General features: G+C 50.2%; 1 protein-coding gene across 1 annotated transcript in view; it reads left to right on the top strand.

The window, feature by feature from the left end:
• Chrdl2 (chordin like 2) overlaps positions 1–24,302 on the top strand; it is a 30,916-nt gene extending 6,614 nt beyond the window's left edge. Inside the window, exons 2-11 of the mRNA XM_026387339.2 lie at positions 3,579–3,691; positions 7,690–7,783; positions 10,435–10,577; positions 12,861–12,954; positions 15,302–15,357; positions 17,297–17,465; positions 18,343–18,537; positions 18,863–19,036; positions 23,477–23,569; positions 24,223–24,302. Of these exons, the coding sequence (XP_026243124.2) occupies positions 3,579–3,691; positions 7,690–7,783; positions 10,435–10,577; positions 12,861–12,954; positions 15,302–15,357; positions 17,297–17,465; positions 18,343–18,537; positions 18,863–19,036; positions 23,477–23,569; positions 24,223–24,302 (1,211 nt within the window). The remainder of the gene's footprint in view (positions 1–3,578; positions 3,692–7,689; positions 7,784–10,434; positions 10,578–12,860; positions 12,955–15,301; positions 15,358–17,296; positions 17,466–18,342; positions 18,538–18,862; positions 19,037–23,476; positions 23,570–24,222) is intronic.
• Positions 24,303–25,231: the final 929 nt, after the last annotated feature.

Raw genomic sequence — 25,231 nt, 5'->3', positions numbered from 1 at the left:
GTTTTTGTCTGTCTGTTTGTTCTTACTATTTAAATGAGTATCTAATATGTATCAGACACTAGGAATATTACATATATTATCTGATTTAACTCTATAATAACCCCAAGAGGTAGAGATTATTACTAGTCTCTTTTAACAGCTGTGGAAACAGTCCTGGAATGGTTAGTTTATCTTAACTCAGGCTGCAAATAAAAGCTAAATCCATCATTTGAACCTTGGTCTATCTGACTCCAGAAGATCCTTGAGAGAAGACACCCTTGACCTGAGCATAGATGGCTGGGATGACAAATGGTGGAGGGTGAGAGAGGAAGCTGGGAGGCCTAGAGCCAGGATAGCAGTGAGAAGCCTGAGGTATGAACCAAGTAGATAGGAAGGGAGGGGGAGGGGAGTCACCAACTGCCTCCTTCACAGTGTCACTCAGGATTGGCTCTAGTGGCTCCTAGAACCTCACTCTAATCCACCTTGGAGGCCCTGAGAGCCTAGATAGGTGGAAACACTTCCAAGAACATGGAATCTTGGAATGATCAAATCTTAGAACCACGGCATCATACAATTCTAAAAACTGTGTGTTCTAATGAAATTTAGGCTCTCGGAAACATGGCATTGTCAAATTTTGAATCTTAGAAACCCAGAACTTTAGAGTCTTTGCATCTGAAATTGTGGGTTTGTAACTATGTAAAAACCCTTTGAAGATCATACCCCACTCCCCTAATTTGGACAGGAAACAGGCTCACAGAAGGGAAGAAAGACCCTTCCCTGGATGTCACATAGTACAGTTTAGAGCTGTTTCCACCAGCCATATGCAAGGACTGGGGCTGCTGCCAGGGCCTCAGGAATGGAGGGTGCTGGGCCTGCAGGTCCTCTTCCCATCTGGTTTTGGCATGGCCTCGGGCACTCACCTCCCCAGAGGAAGAGCGCTCCAGGCACTGTCACCTTCTTAGGCCTCTCACCTTAAGGGGTATGGCACGGTGGGGCTTTGGCCACAGGAAGCCTCCTGCCAGGCCCCCCATGTTTTCAGTCTTCTCTTGGTGGGGAAAGGGGCCTCCTGGCCTGAGTATTGGCTGAGACACTCCCAGTCTTCACCATCTGAGCAGGCCAGGTGGTGAAGGGGTGCCAATTGGCACAGGGGCCCAGACTGTAGGGCTGCCCCAAGGAAGGTAGGACAGGGTTTCTTCAGCAAGGGGCTGAGACCTAAGGTGGCCACAGTGTTGCAATCATCCCCTCCCTTGTGGGGGGAGGGGACTGAGGAAGAAAGACATTATTCAGTCCTTGGAGGGTTGGGCTGGCTCTGACCAGCGTCCCAGCTGGGCCTGTGTTCCATCCTCTGCCAGTGGAGGCCCAGAGATAAACACAGCCCATTTGATACGGCCGACCAGACAGCCAGCTAGGCCTTACTGGGGAAAGGGATCTGCAAATGGGTCACTCCCTGCACTGTGGGGTGCTGGTATGGGGGTAGGGAGAGAACTAAGCTATGTGTTTCTGGGGTCTTTGGTGGCCCACTAAAGCAAACAAAAGCACCTTGACAGTGGCCTTAAATCTTTGCCCTGGGAAGGAGGCCCAAAAGGACTGAGCAGGAGCAGTGTGAGGAGCCCAATATCAGCTTCTCTTTCTTTTTTCTTTTGTACTGAGGATTGAATCCATGGGTGCTTAACCACTGAGCCACATCCCTGGCCCTTTTTAATATTTTTATTTAGAGACTGGGTCTCACTGAGTTGCTTAGGGCCTGGCTACATTGCTGAGGTGATCCAACCTACCTCAGCCTCCCAAGTCACTGGGATGATAGGTGTGCCACCACACCTGGCTTTATATCAGCTTCTTACAGAGACAACATTCCTAGGTTTAGATGGCCTATGAGTTCCTGTTCCTGTGCTCCAGCCCACCATCAATGGTTAGGGGGATTCCCTGCAGCCCGGTATGAGCCCCACCCCACCCAACTAGTTGCTGCTGCCATGCTCTGCCACTTCCTAAGCTTGAACACTAAGAGAAGTGATTTAGAAAGTGTGAGTCCACATTTCTGACACTATAAAGTGGGAAGGGGGAGTTATAAAAGGCAACATCTAGATTCTAGACCAACAGAGGTTTAGGAGACAAAAACAGGGAATGGGGGATGGTGGCTGGTGCAGCAGAGACAAGTGAAGTTTTAGGCCTGGAGTTGGGTTAAAGCCAAAGTGATGGGTTGAGCCCAGAGGAGCTTGGAGCCTGGAGCCCTGGGTTCAGACCACTAGCTGGAGGACTTCAGGCATTTCACTTGTCTCTCTGAGCATTTATTTTCTAATCTAGCCTTCTCATAATTAAGATAACTATCAGAAAGCCACAGTAGGATAGATATTATCATTCCAGTCCAGATTTCTTGTTTTGTGTTTGTGTGTGTGTGTGTGGGGGGGGGAGGTTACCGGGGATTGAACTCAGGGGCACTCACACTGAGCTACATCCCCAGCCCTATTTTGTATTTTATTTAGAGATAGGGCCCCAAAATAAAATTTTTGTGATCAATGCTGTAATCATAAGAGTAACACTCAACTAAGAATTGGGAACTGGGCTCAGTAAGCACTTTTCAAGTATTATCCTATTTAATTCTCAAGACAGAATGTTGAGATCATTAACTTACAGAAAAAGTGTAACACAGAGAAGTCAATAAATGTTTTTGTTCTCTAGTTTTCATTTTCATTTAATTCAGCACGCTTTTGCTGGTACTCAGCTTGCGTTGGATAATGGAGAGTTTTCTCAAAGGAATGAAAACATCCCTTTTGGGATGAAGCTCATCCATGGAGGATGGCTGATGGAGACAGGGCAAGAGGCAGAGTGGTCAGCAGAGGGTACAGTGTTGGATGGGGAAGCCTGACCAGGACTAGGTAGGGAGGGGTAAAAGAAGGGGCAGGAGTGGATTGGTTATGAGAGGTGAAGGGGACAAAGGAAAAGGAAAACAGTTATTGTGAGAGCAAAAGGAGCACTGGACAGAGAGTCAGGAGACTTAGGCTCCTCTTGTCCCTGCTTGATGACTGACTTGCTCTGATGCACTAAGTAATATAATTTATCCTCTCTGGGCCTCATACTACATACTACCCATCTACCATTTATACCACTACTTAAATATGTAAAGCTTTTTTTTTTTTTTTTTTTTTTTTTTTTGTGGGGAGAATACTGAGAATTGAACCCAGGGGCACTTTACCACTGATCCAGAGTCTTGCTAAGTAGCTGAGGCTGGACTTGAACTTTCCATCCTCCTGCCTCAACCTCCTGAGTGACTGGGATTACAGGCCTGCACCACCTCACCTGGCTGTAAAGCATTTTTACTGCTCCATCCCCTCACTGCCCTGTAAGATAACTGTTAAAGCTCAGGGAGGGGCAGAAACATGACCGATGTCGCATAGCAAATGTGTGGTCAAGATGAGATCCAAACTCGGACATTCTGGTCCCCTGACTGGGAGAGCAGTTTCAGTGGATCTCTTCTGCCTGAAGAGAGGAGACCATCTGAAGGAGCTCAGATGACATTGTTCCTAAAGTTAGGAAGGAGAAAGGATGAGGTGGGTCTTGGGGCTGGTACCTCCTGGGACTAATGGCGATTGTTGGTTTGTCAGGCCCAGACATGTTCTGCCTTTTCCACGGGAAGAAGTACTCCCCTGGTGACAGCTGGCACCCCTATTTGGAGCCACAAGGCCTGATGTACTGCCTGCGCTGCACCTGCTCTGAGGTAGGTTCCTCTGGCCACCCACACCGAGTTCTCAATACATAGGAGTAGAGGTCCCTGGGTGCCTCCCAGAGCTAGGTCACAGTGGGTCAGGGGCTTCTTTCCAGCTGGTGCTGGTGCCATCGTCTGCCTCCCACACAGCCGAAGTCAGAGCCTTTCTGACCTTCCCTCCCATTCTTTACTTTCCCATATGACTCCCTCCAGCCACCTCTCCTGCCCTGCCCCAGGATGCATTCCCCCAACTCTACTGGCCCAAATATTTGTTTTCCTCAAGACTGCCCAAAAGGGCAGATGACGACTGCCTGAAAGTAGTTTTTCCTTCTGGGATCCCACACAAGTTTCTTTGTTCCTTTTACTTATTTTCTATTCATAGTTTATTTGCATCTGTCAGTTACTGTACCTCCAAATTGAGTCCTCAAGAACAGGTCTTGCTGGACCCTCACAGGTGTCCAGTGTGATGCCCTGCCAAAGGCTGAGCCAACTGAAGCAGAGACCACAAATTTGTTCTCACTTGTCTCCTCTCACCCACCCCAACTGTATTCGTCAACTTTCTGTCACTATGAAAAAATACCGAGATAATCAGTTTATAAAGAGAAAAGGCTTGTTTTGACTCGTGGTTTTGGAAGTTCTAGTCTATGATAAATCAACTCATTGCTTTGGGCCTGTGGCAAGGTAACACATCATAGCAAGAATGTATGGCAAAGCAAAACCTCTCACTGTGTGGCCAGGAAGCAAAAGGGAGAAAGAAGCCAGAGTCCCATAATCCCTTTCAAGGGCATACTTGAAATGATCTAAGGGCCTCTCACAAGACCCCACCTCCTACAGGTCCACAGCATCTCCTCAGAACACCACCCTGGGGACTAATCCTTTAACCCATGGGCCTCTAGGTAATATTTAACATCCAAATAATAACACCAACCCAGTGTCTCCACAGGGCCTTGTAAAATCAATTAGGTAGAACAAATGACACCCCCTTGTGATCCAGAGTCTCAGGTGAGGTGTGAGGTTGGAAAGGTAGGAGATGAGGGAGTGGCTTAGGAGGCTTGAAAAACCCTTGGCTTTGGCTCAGTCACTGGGTGCCCAGTCCAGATGTCCCAGCTCTCTGCCTGGGTGTTGGTGCTTGGGCAGGAAAGTGTAGCTTAGCTCCTAGCTGGAGCCAGCCGTCTGCCCCTCTGTAACCCTGCACAGATCAAGAGTGGAAAGCAGAGCCTTCCTAGGTAAGACAAAAAAAGGAAGAGTTCCTGAGGAGACCCAGGGTGAAGGAGCAGGTGGGCCAGCCCTCGGCTGATTCACCCAGGGGCTCCTTCCTACTGGTCTTTTCCTGATTCTCCCTTGCTTCCACTGTTTCTCAGGTAGATTGTTGACACAGACAGGAACACAGCTCCCTTATGGCTGCCTCCCTGTGGTTTTCCTTAGCACATCTGAGGCCAGTCAACCTTTTCAAGAAGAATTTTATGAAATGTAGCCAGAGAACAAAACTAAACCATAACAGAAAATTCCAGACATATCATGTGGTCCAGTTGACAAAGTCCAAGTTTTGTGATCCAATGGAGCTCTCTCCTTCCCCAGAATTCACACACGCAGTTTCTTCAATCCAAAAGACTGTTGCGAAAATAGTCCTGTGGCATCTCCAACGTGTTTGGAGTGCCTCCACTTCCCACCACCATCACTTCCTCTGACCTAAGTCATCTTCATCTCTTACTTGAGCTGCTACACCAGCCTCCTAACAGTCTCTCTGTTCACCTCCCCAAATCCATCATCCACACAGCAATTAGAATGATCTTTCATGAACATGAAATTGATCATGTCATTGCACTCTTAAAACCCTCCAATGGCTTTTGTTGCACCTACAATAAAATTCTCTCTGCTGCGAGCTCTGTGTGATCCCATGTCTGTCTGATTCTCCAACTTCACCTTATGCCTGCTCTCTCTGGGGCAGCAACACTGGCTTGAAACTTTCCCATGTATTTGCTCCACCTAGAATGTTCTTCCCTGGATTTCATGAATGGCTCTTTCTCTCTTCCAGTTCTTAACATGAATGTTACCTTCTCATGAGGCCTTCCCTTACAGCCATTTCTAAAGTAGTCAACCTTGTCACCTAAACTTTACACTGCTTTATCAAGTCACAACTTTAACATTGGGAATTCTCTTGTTCCCACCTGATTACATTTTTCTAGTCTAACTCCAACTGCTAGAATGTGAGCTTGGTGAGAACAGAAAGCATGTCATCTTACTCTGCTGTGTTCCTAGTGCTCAGAAGAGGGCCTGGCTCCCATAGACATGTAGCACACATTGATTGAGGAAGTCTAGGCCCCATCCACCCTAGGCAGCTCAAGCTCCTGGACAGTGCAGGGTCCCTGGCGATGGTATTTACCTGCTCTGTGATCTCAGGCACTTCACCTCTGGGATACTCTTCTCATTTCAAAAGTGGGAATAGTAGTACTTACCTGTCTGTTTGTTGTTCGGGAGAGGAAATGAAATAATCTATGAATGCATATGTATATGTATGTATAATGCAAAGTCCCTGCCTAGTAGCCACTCAATACATAGTGGCTGTGACTTATCTGAGAGGTTCCTTTTGGTCTCAAAAGGCTTTGCCCAGCCTGTCTTCACCTCATTTCCTGCTGCCTGCTGCTGGTCATCTCCAACCCATGGCTCCTCCAAGGCCACAGTCAGCAGAGACACTCTAACTCCTTAGGCCACACAGTCCTTCACACTCCACCTAGTTTGTCATCTGAGGGGATCAGTTTACCCTCCTGATGTTGATTAAGCACTCATGTGTGCTGGGCTTCTGGAAGACCCCTATTAGAGCTCAGCAGTCCCTGTGGACTCAGGGATGCTCCTCAACATGGAGATTAGTCAGTCCTGGTAATTATCTCTGGCCATCTTGAGCAGCAGTGACCTCAGAGGGGCTAAGACCTGTCTCAGGTCTTCCATGGGGCAAGAGGCGGCCTCTGGGGAAAATACTGTCAGGGACCTCTGCGGAGAAAATGGCAGTAGGAAGGACCAGGATATGGGACCTGGAAACAAGTTACCAACTCCACAGTTTTGAACAAAGCCTACTATTCATCTGAGAGAGATCATCTGTGCCTCCTCTCCTTGTGCCCCCTCTCATCCATCACTCACTCATTTGTTCACTGGGACTTGAGTAGGCACTCAGAGCAAGGCCCTGTGCTGATCATTCCTTTGGGTTCATGGTTGAATAGGTGAGACAGATATTGATGGCTTCTGGCCACACAGTGCAGTGAACCTGTAATGAGGGGAGAGTGAGAGGTGGGAAGGCTGAGGAGGGGCTGGGAGGCTGCCTAGTGAACTGGAAAAATCTCCAAAAGGGGTGGTGGCCTTTCTTGCAGTTTCTGCTGGTCTCTCTGTGTGTGTATGTTTGTGTTTCACTGCCTGATTCTCTCTCATGTGCTATACCTGAAAAAGTAAAAGAACTTTGGGTCCCTCCTTCTCTGGTGCTAACTAACTCCAAAGGCTCTGTCCAGGATTTCTTGGACCTCCGGAGATTCAGGGGATGGAATCTTACTTAGTACCCTGAGTCTTCTCCACATCAGGTATTTAGTCTTGTCCCCATCCTGGTCACCTGCCCTCAGGTGTTACATTCCTCCCTTGACAGGAAGGCTCAGGGTCAGAGTTAAAAGCCCTAAGTTAAAGATAGCAGTGTCAAAGCACCCAGATCAATGTCAAAATAACTCAAGGCTATTACTTGTATTTCTCACACACTATGAAGGGACACAACATCTGGGCAAATTCACAAGCAGGTCTGCCCTTCTCCAGGGTGGGAGGGGGATGCGGATGAGTGGCCAAGTGAGATCCCCACAGTGGGCAGGGGTGGGGAGGGACTGGGCCCACTGGAGTTCATTGGTTTTGATCCCGTCACAGGCTTAAAATGAGGCAGAGAGTTCCCTAGTTGGGGTGGAGGTTTGGGGAAAGGACCACCAGTGCAGGAGAGAGGCATGGTTCTTCAGAGCCAGGGTTGACCCCTGTGTCCCCTTTAGACTGCCCAGGTGAGTTGTTACCGCCTCCACTGCCCACCTGTCCACTGCCCCCAGCCTGTGACGGAGCCACAGCAGTGCTGTCCCAGGTGTGTGGGTAAGTAGCCTCGCTCTTCCCCTTGCACCAACATCCTCACTGCCTACTGCCCTTCACCTTACTCCTGATGCAGTTTCCAGCAGAGCAGAGCCCTCGGAAGGAGAGCAGCAGTCTCTGCCCACTAAGGCACTGAGAAACAGAGAATCTTAGAGGAGGAAACACGGATCCCCATGCAGGGCTGGGGTAGCAGCTAACTTCTCATTCTTAAGTAGGTGTGCCTGGCAGGAGGAGGTAGAAAAAGTAAAAAAAATAACTGGAGGAGATAGGGGCTTGCTTGGCCTGTTGACTGGCACACTTGGGCTCCAATCTCTCTCTAGCTGGCCAGGGTTGGGGGAAGTGGACACATTGTGGGAAGTGACGGCGAGTGATCGTGGGCTGGAAGGCTCTTATATGGGCTCTGTTTCTGTAACAAAATACCTGAAGCTGAGTACTTAAAAGATTATTTAGCTTACAGTTCTGAAGGTTGAAAGTCCAAAATCTTGCAGCCTCCTCAGTTTGGCTTTTGGTGGGGTCCCTCTCAATGGGGTCACAACATAACATAGAAACAGAGAACTGACTTAACTGTGTGCAGAGGCAAGAGCACAGGTGACTCACTGTGTTGATTTATTGGTTTGGTACCAGGGATTGAATTTAGGGTGCTTTATCACTGAGTCACATCCCCAGGTCTTTTTATTTTTTTATTTTGAGACAGGGTCTCACTTCGTTACAAAGGGCCTCACTAAGTTGTTGAGGTTGGCCTTAAACTTATGACCCTCCTGCCTCAGCCTTCCAAGTTACTAAGATTAAAGGTGTGCACCACCATGCCTGCCTGGCAGACTTGCTTAATAACAACTCACTCATAGGAACTAACTAGGTCCTGTGAGAATTACATTTTTCTCCTCTAAGAACGCTCCTCATGACCTAATCGATTCCACTAGGCCCCACCTCTTAAAGGTCAGGCCATTTCCCAAGCTCAAACTTCCAGCTCATGAACCTCTGGGGGACACAGTCAAATTGTATCCAAAACCACAGTAGTCCTGTAGGGGAGCCCCCATGATGACTTTCTTGGGGCTGGGAGGGAGCAAAGGAGTTGGTGCCTATACTCCAAGATTCCTCCAATGCTGAAATTAGGTGACTCTATTTGTCCTAATGCTAAATGTCTGTGATTCCATGGCTTTAAGACTAAGAGCCTCTGAGACTAGGATACTAGGAAGTAAAGGCAAGAGAGAAGAGAGATGGCTTGAGAACAAATGGCACAACCAAGTAGACTAGGAGAGACCAACTTAGAAGGACCAGTGAGATGCTCAGAAGAGAATCAATGTTCAGAAACATCAAGAAGGTGACAAGGAAGGGGTTCCCTATGGAGACCTCATTCTGGGCTCTCCTGTGAGCTGCAGGGAGGTCCGTGTGGAGAGGTGCCCATTTTCTAAATGGGAGCCCAGGAGGGCCCTAACATGAGTCACAGAGATCCCTGGCTTCGGGTTCCTTAGGGAGCAGAGGCTCTCAGCATCACCTTCTCTGAGGGCATCATGCCCCTTCTGTGTCTGTGCTGACTCCAGGGCCCCCACCTCTCCTGGCTGACTGTGGGTTTTTCTGTGCCTTGGCCTAGGTCCCTCCCTACTCCAAGTTTTTTACTGCCTCTCCCCACCCTCTGCCCCTCCACCTGCTTAGCTCCATTTGTTCTTCTATTTTTTTGGTACTAGGCTTGAACCCAGGGGCATTGGACCACTGAGCCACATCCCTAGCCCTTTTTCTTTTTTTTTATTTTGAGTTGCCCACTAAGTTGCCCAGGCTGGCTGGCCTTGAACTTGCAATACCCTGCCTCATCTCTCAAGTCGCTGGGATGGGTCACTGGGCTTAGCTTCTCCTTGTTCTTCAAGACTCCATTTAGCCATCAGCCCCCTTGGGAAGCTTTCTCCTCTTTGCAGCCATTTCTGTCCTTCCAGCAGCCCCAGCCCTCACCATTCTGCAGTTCTGTTGCCTGTGGCTTGTCTCTCTCCCCCATTTACATTGTGGGACTTCTGATGGTAGGATCTGGAGGAATCTTGGTCTTCACTCCATTCCCAATGTCTTGCATGGTGCCTGGTCCAGGGAAGGTGCTTGGTGAAGGTTCTTGAATGAATGAGTTGTCTTAGGCGCAGTCCTCTGCCCAGCAGGAAGACTGACTTATTGGCAGGTGATGGGGTGGGGGTCCTGGCCCCCAGTGAATGGTGGAAGTTTACCCCATTACAGGGGCAGTGGAGATCATTCCAGCTGACTCTGAGAACATAGCTCTCTGAGGATGGGGACTTTTTTCCTCCCAGCTGTGGCCCTTGGCACCTAGAACAGGTCTTGGCACCAGGAGCTGCTGCGTGAGCACTGTGCACCTCGGTGGGGCTGAGGCTTCTGGGCTTTCCTTCTCGCTCTGGTCAGGACCAGCTCAGATGCTGAGGGGCTGCAAGGCTGTGGTGGAGGGTGAGGGAGGAACGTGGTCAGCTGTAGGTGTCAGCAGGACCCCTCAGCGGGCTGACGTGGGGAATGGCTGGGAAGGCAGACAACAGGGTTCCGTTTAAATGTCAAGAAAGGATAATATGCAAAATCTTCAGAAGAGTGGACTGTTTAATTCTAGCAAAAAATCATAGGTCCACATAAAGCCTCATTTTCTTCTTCCTCCTGACCCTCCCCACCTGCAGAACCTCATACCCCCTCTGGGCTCCGTGCCCCACCAAAGTCCTGCCAGCACAACGGGACCATGTACCAACATGGAGAGATCTTCACTGCCCGGGAGCTGTTCCCCACCCGCCTGCCCAACCAGTGTGTCCTCTGCAGCTGTACCGTAAGACCTTTACTGTCCCTCTGGTGTCCAGGCCTGGAAAGAGCACAGCAGTATGGATGAGGGTGGGAAGCATTTTTTCCCTGGTCTTAAAACGGAAGAGCTTAGAGGGAAGGGAACCTCCAGGGTCTGGAATATCCTGCCTTATCTGAGTCAGGTGACCTTTCTGGGCTTCCACACCCTCCTAGTCTTCCTGTTACAGCACTGATCACTGGTACTGAGTAGCCCATTTCTGCTTCCCTCAGTGGGCACTATAGTCCTTAAGAAGAGGGAATATAACTTTTTTTGGAGGCGGAGCAGTGCTGAGGATGGAACCCAGGGCCTTACATACACTCAGCAACCACTATACCACTGAGCCCTGAACACACCCATTTTGTTTCTATGTCTCTGCTGCTCTCAGCCCAGGACGTGGCATGCAGAAGATGCTTAGGAGAATTGCAGAATGAATGAGTGAATGATTGTTCATCAGTCCTGGGGTACAGAGAGAAGGCCAGATGGTAGCAAATGGAATTTAATCTGAAACTGCTTCAATTCTCCCTGCCTGTGGTCAGGGATAGGCAGGGTGGACTTGGCAATATTACCAGAGAACAGAGAATGGCCTGGAATGGCTTGGCCTAGAAAGTCTTTGCCCTCTTGCTCAGAGCCCTCTAGATGGGGCTCTCTTTTGCATCTAGAGAAATCTCTGCTCTTTTGACCTCCTTGCTAGCTGATCATCCAGTTTCTCTAGCCATAGTTCCTCTAAGAGGGAGTCTGACTTGGTGCTGTCCTCTCTAGGGGAAGTCTCCCTAGGGGAGATGAGGTTTGAGCTCCAGTTCTGCCCTGGTTCCTTGTGTGACTTTGGGCAGGTCATTTCTCTCAGGCCTGCCTCCCCATTTCTTCAGTGAAAGCCCCATCAGTCTGAATCCAATCTGCTGCTGCAGAGCAAACAACTTATAAATACCTGGAGTGACTATGAAACAACCTTGCAAGTGGCCTGGGCCTCTCTCAGTAGTGTAGGACATTGTACCACTAGACTCATAGAAATGCCATATATATCTACCTATATAGGAAATAGAAGGAGTATATCACTATTCCTATTATTTTTTAAAATATATTTTTTATAACTTTTTTTTTATGTGGTGCTGAGGATTGAACCCAGTGCCTCAAAGGTGTTAGGCAAATGCTCTACCATTGAACCTACAACCCCAGTTCATTATTCCTATTCTTTAGGAAACCAGAGCTAAGATCAGTCAAGTGATTTGCCTAAGGTCACACAGCTAGTAAGTGGCAGAGCCATATTGCAGATGTAGGGCTAGGTCACTCCAAAAAGCTCACATTCTTTTCCCTGTGTCACATTGCTTCTTGTGTAAGGAGGGCCTGGATTAGTACAGGTGTGGGGGAAGAGGCAGAAATGATGGTAGTAGGCTGGTGAGAACATTCTAGTGATACTTTTGTCCATTCTAATTGGATACTAGAGTCCCCACTTCTTCTCCTCCCTGCTTATGAGACCGGCTCAATTCCTGGCTTCATCTGAGGGATAGAGATTCTTTCTTCTTAGCCTCATTGGGAGGAGCAGGAGGAGCACTCCAGGTCACATCACTTTCTCTGGGAACATTAGCCTCACAGTTGGTTTTTGTAACCATTCCCTTGGTTGATCCACAACCTAGATGGGTGTGCCCCCATTTTACAGAAGGGGAAAATTAAGCCCAGAAAACAGGAGCCCTCACCAATGTCATTTGGCCTCCTTCCTCTCAGAGGGCCCTTTGCCCTGTGGTCTTGTCTTTCAAGGCTGGTACCAAAGTCGGAGGCCAAGGACTTTTAAGTAAGATCAAGATAAGCCCCAGGTGTCACTCATCTGGACCTCCACCCATGCTGGGGCCCCTGTTCCAGGCCAGGAGATCTTGATTTTAGTAGGAAAAGTCTAAGGGCTGGGCTTCAGTCCATTCTGCCCCAACTGTCTCTGTGACTCCATGAAACAGGCCCTCCTCAGGGGTCCTCTCATCTGCGGGTGGGGAGAACCCCACTCCACAGGTTGCTGTGAGAGCCCAGGGAAGACTAGGTGTGAAAAGGCTTTAGAAAAAGATGATATCACCTTCAGGGGCCATGGGGGGAGTGGAAAGGGCACAGGGGACATCCCCCTGCCCATCACCCCAAGCTGGCTGGACCTCGCCCAGGAGCCACGTGCTCTCCTCCCCACACCTCAGGGGAGACCTCCAGCGCATTTGCTCTCAGGGACCAGGGCTCTCCTAGCTCCTAGGCTGGTCCTCTTCAGAGCTCCTTTCAGCGGCCATTTGTTCTGTGTGTTAGGAGGGCCAGATCTACTGTGGCCTCGCCACCTGCCCTGAACCCGGCTGCCCCGCACCCCTCCCGCTGCCTGCCTCCTGCTGCCAGGCCTGCAAAGGTGAGTCTGTACCTAGATCCGCCAGCCACCCCGGCCCCTCCTCTGTGGACTAACCATGAAGTGTCAGAGCTAGGAGGAACCCCCGGTACACCCAGCATATGGTGACCATTCCTCCAGGGCAAAGGTGGCTTGGCCTGGACCCCTACTGGAAAATAGAGCCCATTGCAGAGACCAACGTGCCATTTACATTATCATCGCAACCCCGGAAGCAGGGAAAGGGAGAGTGGGGCAGAGCAGGAGAGAGAAGTAACACAGGGATGCGTTTGGGGTCTGGCCTCTGCTTGGCAAACCAGGGGATCTTGTGTTCTAAGTGATCTTCTTAGAAAAGCCCAGGGTGGGGCTGGGGTATAGCATAGTGGCTACCTATGCACAGGCCTGGTTTCAATCCCCAGCACCAGGGAAAAAAGAAAGAAAGGAAGGGAAAGAAAGATAGATAGAAAACTATGGGGGTGGTAGAGGAAGAGGTAAGAATTTATCCACCCATGGTCAAATGTTCACCCCAAGGGTGGGGAATTCCTTTATGCTTCCCTGCCATGCATTCGTGTTGGTGCTGGGTGCTGGGTACTGGGTGCTGGGTAGCACTGGGAGTGGCAGGCAGGAGTGGAGTGAGGTAAGAAGTCAGGACACTGGCCATGAACAGGAGGTGCAGGCACAGGAGGGGTGCTGCTAGGTTAAGGACCTGTTGGCTGGAGCAGAAGCGGTACTGCTATAGTGTGCCAGTGGACATGTCCCTAGATCAGAAGAGGCTCAAAGGGGCGAAATGGCACAAGAGCAAGGACTAACCCAGGATGGGACCATGTCTCTTCCTGTCTTCCTCGTGGCAGGGTGGGGCACAGGATTTGGCTCACCGGGGTTCAGAACATGGCTGTAGAATCTCTGGATGAAAGAGAGGCCCACACACAGGCTCGTGAAGGGCAGGCTGGGCTTGAGCAGAAGGAAGTAGCCAGGCTGTTCCCTGTGTGCTGGGTGGTCAAGGACAACTTTCTGGAGGAGGCAGCACTCAGGGCAAGGGAATGCTTCAGATGGTGGCATTTTGGAAGTTGCACTGGACCAGGAGTGACTCAAGTGTAGTCCCGGTTCTTGAAGCTAACGCCACAAATTTCTTGCCTTCTCTGGGCATCAATTGTGCCCACAGAGTTGGCCTGTGATTTCCTACAGATATTAACTCCAATGTCTGATTCTGGGAAGCAGGAAAGCTCAGTGGGAGCTAGACAGTAGAGGCCGGCCTAGGAGAGAGATGGCACTCAGAGCTATAGGAAACTGTGGGTCTCCACAGGGCTCTGTGAGCTGGTTCCCTAGGGGAGTGGAAGCTAGACGGTCCTGCAGTGTTCAACTGGAGGGGCCGAGGGGCTGGAGGGTTGGGACCTGGGAGTGTGTGGTGAAAACCAAGGCCTCATACTTCAGTGCAGCTGTAGGTAAGAGGGGTGGCTGTCCAGGACACTGTAGCTAAACTGGCTACAGGAGTGGGATTCTGGGTCCTTGGACATCCATGATGGCTCAGTATCCCAGAGAGGAGATTTGTCTTTTTTTTTGGTACCTGGGATTGAACTCAGAGGCACTCAACCACTTAGCCACATCCCCAGCCCTATATTTTATTTAGAAACGGGGTCTCACTGAGTTGCTTAGGGTCTTCCTAAATTGCTGAGGCTGCTTTGAACTTGCAATTCTGCCATCTCAGCCTCACAAGCCGCTGGGATTACAGGCATGTGCCACCATGCCCCGCGTGATTTGGTTTTGTTTTTATTTTCTTGAGACAGAATCTTGCTATGTTGTCTAGGCTACTCTTGAACTCCTGGGCTCAAAGGAACCCTCCTGCCTTATTTTCTCAACTAGTAAGACTATAAGTGGGCACCACTGTGCCTGATTTAGAGACTTGGGAGGTTGATGCAGGCAGATCACAAGTTCAAGGCTAGCCTCAGCAACATAGGAAGGCCATAAGCAATTCAGCAAGACCCTGTCTCTAAATAAAAAAATAAAAAAAGAGTTGGGGATGTAGCTCAGTGGTTAAGCACCTCTGGGTTTAATCCCTAGTACAAAAAAACAAACAAACAACAACAACAACAAAAAAAAACCAAGATGAACACGATGCTGTGGCCTGGTCAAGCAGTTCAGTCTTAATGGTGACCAGGAGGTCATTGTGGGGAAAACAAGGAAGAAATCCAGGATGAGGGAAGGCTGAAATGGAAAGTGGGATGAGTTACCCCTGGGCAGAGGAGCCTGCTGGTAGGCTGGGGCTGTGGAAATGCACTAGACTCTGGAAAGGGCAGAGTCTGTGGGTGGAAGCCTCAGGGCCGGCTAGCAGGGCTGAGGAACTGGAGGCTGACCTATCTTCCTTTTGAGTTTTCAGATGGAGCAGGTGAGACATCAGCTGAAGAGGATCCCTTGCAAACACACAGTGGGATGGTAAGTATGTAGCTTACCCTAGTAGGGAGGATAGAGAGGCTGTATCTGGGCCTAAGTCCACATGACTCATGGATCATTAGTGCCTTGGGCCACCTCCCCGCTACCCCACCTCCCCGCTTCCTCTCGCTGCACTCCCATCATGGCTGATGGGCCAGGAGGAGCCTGGGAGAAAACAGATATCCACACAGGCTAGGAGCAGGACCTAAACTTCCTTACTTCCCTCTTGGGGATCTCTTTGTCACTGTTCCATCCGGCCTGTCCTCAGGCTGCCTCCAGGAACATGTTCTCCTAAGGGAATGACCTCTGGTTTGAGTCAGCCCCCCCCCCCATCCAGTTCTTGGGACACTGGTTCTTTGGGATCTACCTCTCTGTTTTCCCTTCCCAGTCCAGTCTGCAATTAAGATGGGCTGAACTGCTCTCTTGCTGCTCTGAGAGGAAGGAGGTGGAAGAAAGGGCCAGACACTGACTCGAGTCTCCCATTGATCCTCTATGCTAGGTCTACAGTAGGAACAATCTCACCTGCTCTTTCAGCCTGGGTCTCCTGAATCCTGGGGCACTGGAGGCTGGGTTCCTCTTCTCAGAGATCCTCAGGAGTGCTCATGACCTCTCCTTCTCTGCCAGGTCATCCTCTTTTTACAGGCTGGACCTTCTCAAGGGGAGGCCTGTGCCACAGGACCTGAGCCATTCTATCCTCTCCCTAGGAGGCAGTGTAACTTCAAGCCCACCCAAGCTTAGTTCCAGGCCCAGGGCAGCAACTTACTGACTTGCTGGATGAATTGGGCAAGTCACCACATGGGGAGTGGACTCCCTAAGTCCTTCTTACTTCAATTCCACTCAAAAAGCATTTCCTGGAAGTTTTCTGTGTACCTGGGCCTGTGCTAGGGTCTGGGACAGTTTCTACACTGGGACCTCTTGTGAGCTCAGTCTCTGGCCTACGAAAGAAGTGACTCAGAGACTGTACGGGCAGGAATGGGCTTTAGAAGAAGGGATGTGACTCTGGGTGGAGAGGGCAGTACTAGGCTCTGTCCCCTGTCCACTTGCTCCTCTCCCATGGCCTGGAGCTTCCCAGTTCCCAAACTGAACTGCAAAGCCCATAAACTGCCCTCGCTTCCCACCCTTTGCAATCATTACTAGCCCAGATCTGATCTGAAGGGGCAGCACCTTGGGCTCTTGAGCTCAGGAAAAGACTTTTGAGCTTGAAGACTTTTGTCTCTGCATGCAGCCTGATCTTAGTCTTCTGCCCCATAGGATTTGGGGACCTACTGAGATCTTCAGAGGCCCATCCTTTTTTCATACCAACTAACTCTTCTCACACAAAAGAAAATTCCTTGTTCGTACTCTTACTATGTACTCACCTTCTTTTTTCTTTTCTTTCTTTTTTTTTTTTTTTTTTGCACTGGAGATTGAACAGGAGCATTTTACCACTGAGCTACATCACCAGCCCTTTTAACTTTATTTATTTTTAAATAAAAATTTGACACAGAATCTTGCTAAGATGCTGCATTTCTAAGTTGCTGAGGCTGGCCTTGAACTTGCAATCCTCCTGCCTCAGCATCCTGAGTTGCTAGGCCTGCACACCGTCTTCACTTTCTGTTTCTCACTTAAGTTCTCCACATATTTCGTCAGTTATGTCTCCCAGATCAAAACCTCAGCAGCTTCTACTCACTCCAGCCCCAAGGTCCTGGCTCTGACGAGGCCTGGAAAGGTTTGATGGAGACTGGATTTTCAAATCACTATGCTCTGAGAGTTTTTTAAAGATCCACTGAGATCATCCTAGACCCCATCTAGATCTTTCTATCTGGAGCCTATGCCCTCTCTTCACTGGGAAATCTGTGGTGTTCACCCTCAGGCCTCTTGCTGCAGCCTTGCCCATGGCTCCTCCCCCAGCAGTAGACTGTGGAACTCAGAGAGTGAGCCGTGTTCTTCTTGCCATTTGCAGAGACGTTCCCAGGATCCATGTTCAGGCAATGGCGGGAGAAAGAAAGGCCCTGGCACCCCAGCCCCCACTGGCCCCAGCTCCCCTCGGGGCTTCATCCCTCGTCACTTCCGACCAAAGGAGGCAGGCAGCACAACTGTCAAGATTGTCCTGAAGGAGAAACATAAGAAAGGTGGGGCTGGACCCTCCTCCAATCTGTTGATGGGTACAGGGGACCCAACTGTGCTACCTCCTGTACCCCTTCTTCTGGTTCCCCCGAACTCAACTTGGCCATGAGCTTGTAATCTCATAGAATATCAAAACTGAAAGTGCCCTTGGAGGTCAAGGGGTCTAACCCCCATTTGACAGGACCTTGAAGGGCACAGCATTGAGTCAGAGATAGAACCAGTCCTAGAACAGTACAGCAATATTTTTTGAGTCTCTGTCGTGTCTTTTCTAGTAAATGGAAGAGACAGAACAGAGAGGTGAAGAATGGTCTCTGCCCTCAAGTGGTTCATGGGCTAGCTGGGGAGAAAGATGAATAAATTAATATCAAGCAGTGCTGAAGAAATTTTTCACAAAGGAAGAAGGGAGCTGGGCTGCAGAGAGACCGTCGGGATGGAGTCGGGGAAGCCAGGGCTGCATAAGGGTCTGGGCCTCACTGCAGGGATCCCCCACTGGTGGTGATGGAGAGCCATGTGGCTACCAAATCCCAGCCCATTGCACAGATAGGACTCTGAGGTGGGGAAGGGGAAAGGGACTTGCCAGAGCTCATGCGATCAACAGGTGTCAAGTTGATCTCAGTTCTCCTACCCCCAGGCCAGCCCTCTCCTTACTCCCTAAGCTAGGGGAGGGCTCTCCATCTTCAGCTAGTCCCCTACTGGGGCATCTCAGCCCTGGGTGCTGAGATGGGGGAGTGTCAGAGGACAGGTGTTACACCCTGGCCTGTGCTTTGCAGGTCACACTGTTGCGGGGAGGGAGCTCCTCCAGGGCCCATCCCATCTGCTGCTGCCCAGAGAATCTGGCTGGGCCTGGGGCACTGACCCTTCACTCTTCCTGTCCTCATCTAGCCTGCGTGCATGGAGGGAAGACATACTCCCATGGGGAGGTGTGGCACCCTGCCTTCCGCTCCTTTGGCCCCCTGCCCTGCATCCTATGTACTTGTCAGGATGGCCACCAGGACTGCCAGCGTGTGACCTGCCCTACCGAGTATCCATGCCATCACCCTGAGAAAGTGGCTGGCAAGTGCTGCAAGATTTGCCCAGGTACAAGGAGGTGCTGGGAGCAGGGAGGGCACAGACACTCTCCCCAGGGCCACAGACACTTGGAATATCTCAGACCTGGAGGTGCACACACTCAGAGCCACAGGATGCAGGGTTTATAGACGCATGGACTGTAGGAGCACAGGAGGGGAAAATGTCAGACCGTAATGGAACGATCAAATGTTACAGTAATAGAATCAGGTGCCTGACAAAGATGTAAACTCATATAATGTCTGGACTCCATCAAGTCATAAAATCTTAGAACCTTAGAACTTTCAAGAATAGCCATTGCTGATTGAATACTTCACGAGTTCCTTATCTCATCCAGAGGACAAGGCAGACCCTAGCCACAGTGAGATCAGTTCCACCAGATGTCCCACAGCACCCAGCCGGGTTCTCGTCCACACGTCAGTATCCCCAAGCCCAGACACCCTGCATCGCTTTGCCCTTGAGCACGAAGCCTCTGATCAGGTGGAGATCTACCTCTGGAAGCTGGTAAAAGGTGAGCAGCTCACTCTGGGCTGGGGATACCTCTGGCCTTTCCCCTTCCTGTCCTCCAGACCCCCCGGGGCCTTAGGCGTGTTTTGTTGATCAGGTGCTTCTGAATGCCCTCTCAGGTGTAAGAGTCCCTGATTCCAAGAAGCAGGGAGACCAACTTGGTCTGTGATTCTCTTGACAGTTCTGATAAATTCCCTCACTCTGAGATGCCAAGGCCTTGAAGTGCTCCCTCTCCTGGGGGGAAGGGGTTATTGCATCTTGCAAGGAACCTACCCTGATGGAACTGAGAGACGTTTAATGGCAGGATTTCAGTGGCCCCTGAGGCAGATCTTCCCAGGCAGGACAGCATCCCCAAAGCACTAGGCCTTGAGGCTAGTTTCACTCAGCCTTTTCTCAGTGGTGGATCCTATCACTTCAAGGTAAGTTGGTGTCAGAATTCTGTGAGAAAATTGCCCTATTTAATAGGCTGCTCCTATTACCAAGTGAAGATCAGGGGGAGTTTTCACTGATAAGGGGGTTGCTGAGCATTTGGTTTCTATGGCTTTTCCTAAAAAACATAAGTCTCTTGGGTAGAGTGAAACATTAAACCACAATTCAAACTAAACTCTTTAAGTGTGAATTACTGATAAGGTTACTTTTCTCCACTGATGGGTTTGGCCGGGGGAGTGGGGTGGAAGAGGAAGAGGGAATGATGTTAAGAATGATGAATGACCATGACAACCAATGTGTGTCGCACTTTATAAAGTGCTTCCACATTCACTATCTCATTTGATCCTCAACGATCCTGAGAGTTAGATATTATTATCCCCATTTTACAGATGAGGAAACTGAGGCTCAGAGAGGTGAAGTACCTGGCCCAAGGCCACACAGCCAGTAAGTAGAGGACGGGAGCTAGAGCCCATGTCTTGTGACGTCAGATGCGGCTCTTTCCCTGCTCTACTCTGCCCCCTGTCGTAGGAGGAATGGACGAAGAAAGTGGAGCTGTTCAGCCTGGAGAAGAGAAGACTCAGGGGGCCAGGACTGCTGGCTTCATGGTTCTGAAGGGCTGCCCCAGGCAGAGGGAACAGCCATGTTCTGAGTGATCACAAGGGTCAGACCACAAGCATGGGCTTTGGAATAAGGCAGACCTGGGTTCGAATCCCACCTCTGCCACTTCAAATCCTGATTCTGCTCTTTCTTAGCTGTATGAACTTGGGCAATCACTCGACCTCTCTGGACCTCAGTTTTCTCTTCTGTTAATCGGGGAAGAGGGGTTTTGTAAGATTAAATGAAATGATATAAGGATAACCCCTAACCTATAAACATACTGCAAATGTCAGTTTCCTCCTCCCACCCATGGGTTGGTAAGAATTGCAGAGAGGCAGGATTCCTATCAATGAGAGGAACTTTCTCATAACCAGAGCCTTCCTACAGAGGAGGGAGGGAACAAGCCCTGCTTAGGAGTGGTGTGTGAGCAAGGCTGGGAGGTCTGTCCTTTCCATTGTTTTGAGTCTTAAGATTCTGTCAGTCCCTGGGCTGGTGCTGGCTGCATGTTTACTCTAGGCCTCCCCAGAATCCACACTCTCCAAGCAGGTGCTGGGGCCATGGAAAGTAATAAGCCCCAGGTTCTGTCCTCAGGAATGCATGGCTTAGTGACCCAAGTTCAGTGAGAGCTGTCGCGGGGGGGGGGGGGGGGGGCTGAGCTGGCCAGGAAAGGCTCCCAGAGATGGGCCTCCCCAATGTAGGGGGCTGAGAGGGACTTCAAAGGGGTGCTTTGCTGGCAGAATGGTAGCGACAGCCTCAAACTTCTGCTCCAAAGCCTGCGATCACATTCCCTGTGCTCTGTGACCTGCATGTAGCAGGCACTATGTAACACGCACCTCATCTAATCCTCGTGAGAAACCTAAGGGGTATGTATGAATGCCCATTTTGTAGATAAGAAAACTGAGCCTGAGAAATCAAACAACTTGCTCAAAGTCACACAGTTTAAACAGTAAAGCAAGGATTCAAACCCAGGTCTGATGTCCCCTGTGCCACCTCCATAGAGGTGCTTTATGTTTTTAGGGAGCCACTTGAGGAAGGCTAAGCTGTGCCAGGATGGCACAGCAGGGCTGTAGCTCACTGCCAATCACACCAGGCCCCACAGTGAAAAAATGAACTATGTGTGGGACTCTTCACCTTCCCAATGCCAGGCCATGGTCTGACCCCTGAACTGCATAAATGTTGGATCAGCTTCCTCAGTCCTTCCCTGTCCCAGACCAGGAGAGTCAAAATGAGCATTCCTAGGGCTTATTGTCAGGGGACACCACTCACTGTCCTCACAGAGGAGTGAAAATAGCAGGCAGGTGGGTGCTGGGACTTGTGCTAGTGAGGCCTCCCCACAGAGGGCCAGCCCCAGGCACCGGAACCCAAGAGAGAGCTGGCCTAAGGGAAAGGACCTTGGATATTCTGGAGCTTCAGGGTAGGGAAGACCTCAGAGATCTCAATCCTAAGCCCTGTCTGGGAAAGAAATGTCCCTGCAGCCTCCTGATGGTCTCTGGTCCAGTGTGTACATGCCCCCAAGTGACTCAGTTCCAATACTGTGAATGGTTCAGCCCAGGCATAGTTCATCTTCACAATAAATGGAACCTGTCCTCTTTCATCTACCAAAGCCAGTTCTGCCCTTGGGGACCACAAGGCCCAGTTACCCTCAAATCTTCACAGTCCTTCAAAGGACAAGAGACATTACCATGGCCCTCAGGCCAGCTCTTGATTCCAGGTCAAGAGCCCAGTCTTCCCATTATGCTTTAGAGACTATAGTGAGGACCCTCTCCCTCATTCCTGTCACTCCCTCTCCAGGGGCAGGCCTGTGTAAGGAACAAGTCCCTTCCTCATCTCATGCTTGTAACTGTGATGTAGCCCTGCACTTTTAGAGTTATATCCTGGTCCTTGGCCTCTGGGCTGGGGGTACCAAGGACAGTGCTAGGTGTCAGTGGAAATGGCACTGGGGACAGTTTCCTGGTTCCTAAAACTCAGTTCCAAAAACTCAGTATTTTCTGTTCCCCTTGATGGGGTCCCACTCCGATTCCCATAAACCTGTTTAGTTCTTGGTTTTCTTGAAGGCGGTGCTGGCTTAACAGAGGTCTTGCTGGTTACATCTGTTCTTTTTGGCCAGAGGCCTTGGTGGGTAACAGCTGGTACGATGTCACTGTGCTCAGGGCCTAGTCTCATGTGTGTTGCCAGGGGCCAGATCCCCATGAGCTACAAACCTCAGGGGATCTAGCCATACTTCATTCCTCCTCAGAGCAAAACCTAGCCTGGGCACATATGTATTTGTTCATCCTCTCACCCATTTATCTCATCCATCCATCCATCCATTCATCCATCCTCCCATCATCCCATCCATTTCTCCATCCATCCATTCTCTCATCCATCCATCCATCCTCCTATCCTCCTGTCCATCCATCCATCTTCCCATCCTCCCATCCATCCATCCTCCCATCCATCCTTCTACCCACCCTCCCATCCATCCATCCACCCATTCTCCTATCCATCCATCCATCCATCCATCCATCCATCCATCCAGGGATTCATTCATTCTACATGCCTGATATGGGCCAAGCTCTGGATCCAAAGAGGAAAGCCCTCTAGAAGTGGAAGTCTGGCAGGGACATTGGACTATACATAACAGTAGCACCTTAGAAATGGGTACAATGGCAAAAGCCAAATGCTATGGTTGTCCCAAGGAGGAAGTTCTCACTATCTCAGGGGTGGATTAGGGAAGACACAACAGCCAAGCTTGGTGAAATGGTCAGTTCACCTGGCAATGGGAGAGTAGAAGGAGCAGAGAAGGTGTTCCAGTAAAGGGGCTGGCATTGGAAGGCCCCTCAGGGAACTTCAGGTGTTTGCTTAGAGCTGGACCACATGCAAGGTACTACCATTCTGAGTTCTTTAGTGACTGAGTAAGCACAGCTATTGGTCTTTACCATATATTCTCTGCCCAGAAGAATGCTTGGCCAGTCTATATGGGCCAGCCACCCACCTCCACTCCCTCCTTCCCTCTCTCTGTTCTGGAACTGTGGCCAGGTAGCTGTGTGAAAGCAGATGGTGCTAGTGACAGGAGCAGGGTCAGCAGAGAAAAGAGATTATGGAGTATGGACCTTGTCTTGAAGGTGGAGTGAAGGTCATGGAAGGGGAATGGCAGGGTTCCATACACATGTTAAATGGCCACCATTAGGATTACAGTTAGAGGGGCAGTGGGAGGAGCTAGGCTCTAGAATAGTGAGTGGGGCAGGGCAGTGGGGGCCTGACTGAGGACAATGGCAGTGAGACAGGAGAGCAGATGGAAATATTCAGATTTATTCCACAGGATTTGGTGACTGATTAGAATGGGGAAAGGGGAGGAGGTGGCTGGGTTGGTTTGAAGTCTAAGTCACTGACGGTAAGGTCCTGCTTTTCCTGCTCATGCCCTTGTCTCTGCCCTCAGGAATCTTCCACTTGATTCAGATCAAGAAAGTCAGGAAGCAAGACTTCCAGAAAGAGGCACAGAACTTCCGGCTGCTCACCAGCACCCAGGAAGGTGGGACCTTGGGCTGAGAAATGGGGCCTCAGAGGAGAGCAGGGATGGAGGCAGGACCTCTTGGGGAGTTCCCAGGCTGCTAGTGCCAGGAGGAGGGGCTGTCAAGGGGGGGGTGTCAGCCACAGACGTCAGTTCCCAGCACAGGAATCCAGTGGGCGGCTGGGCCAGATTTCTCAACTTGGAAGCCAGAGAGGGAAGGTGAAGCAGAGCTGGCTGGCTTTGGTCTTGGTGTTGGGGGTGGGGGTGAGAGGACAGAGCTGTAGGAGGGAGGTTTAAGCCTCCAAACCCTGGTGCTACCCACTCCGTCTCTACTGGAACATTTCCCATTGAAACCCTCCTACTCACTGTCCTTAGTACCCTTAATTTGTTCTGCATTACTTTTAGGAAAATGGGCCCAGGTAGGGGTAGGGGAGGGCAGGGCACAGATGCAAGTATTACCAACAGGAGTCAGGAACCATCCCAGTCCCCAAACACACATTGTCTGAAGGCTGGGTCATGGACCAAAACTGTTATGATGAGGATGCCACCTCTATCCTCCAGCCCCAGCTATGCAGCTCCTCCTACCCTCAGCTTTCCCCGTCCCCAGTCACTGCCTCTGTTGTACGCGTGCTCACACATATGCCCTTTTCTCTCTTCTGCCTCCCTCTATACAGGTCACTGGAACGTCTTCCTAGCCCAGACTCCAGAACTGAAGGTCACAGCCAGTCCAGACAAAGTGACCAAGACCTTATAACAAAGATCTAAGCAATTGCAGATGTGAGCTTTATCATTTTTGTTATTATATATTAATAAATAAGAACTTGTATTACCCCTCAACCCTGTGTGCTGCAATTAATCCAGTCCCATGTGTGCTCTTCCAGGGCTCTGCAAGTTAGCCCAGTTATCCGTATTTTACAGGGGTGAAATCCAGAAGGGGCAGAAAGGAGTCCTCATCCTCATGGTGGATTGCCACTGGAGCCAGGGAGAGTTCCTCCAGCCTCATAGCCCAGGCCCTTGTCTGCTACAGTGCCCTTGTCCTCTGCCCGGCACTTCTTCTATCCCCAAGCCCCCCACTAAAGCAGCTCCTGCTTTTACGAGCAGTTTCTTCCCCCACCCCAACCCTCCTGGCCTCACCTAAGTGGCACTGAGCCCAAGAAGGGGCACTGACTCATTTAGCCAGCAGTGTAGAGAATGGAGCCCCAAAGCCCTTCCCCAGGAGTCAGGGGCCCTCACCATTTTCAGGCCCTTGATAGAGACAAAACTGAGTTTAAGGAGCGTAAGCAGCATTTGCCAGAAGGCACAGAGCTGGTTAGTAGCAAAGGTAGAACTGGAAGCCAGGGCTGTGCTCAGGCTGGCACTCCTTCCCCAGCTCCATGCTGGGACTAGTGTTAGAAGCCCAAATATTCTCACCTCTGAGGCGTTCCAAGGCTTTGCAGTCAGATGGCCAACTTGGCGTCATGAGAAGAAGGACTAACACATATAACGAAAGACAGATCAATAATTGATTCTGTCCACATGCACAAGTCCTTGCAATATCAAAAATGTTTTAAGGTCCACAATTTCCTTAAGGTTAGTAGTATAGGATTTATCCCCTTTGTAGAGAGGAGGAATGGGAGGCTCAGAAAGGCGTTGTCTTCCCCAGTGCCTCAAGCATTTGGAGTGTTGAAGCAGGACCAGAGGCTC

The sequence above is a fragment of the Urocitellus parryii genome, chromosome 4 (assembly GCF_045843805.1).
Source record: "Urocitellus parryii isolate mUroPar1 chromosome 4, mUroPar1.hap1, whole genome shotgun sequence".
Classification (NCBI taxonomy): Eukaryota; Metazoa; Chordata; class Mammalia; order Rodentia; family Sciuridae; genus Urocitellus; species Urocitellus parryii.
Note: the sequence above shows the minus strand (reverse complement) of the source record. Positions and strands in the feature narration are given on the sequence as shown.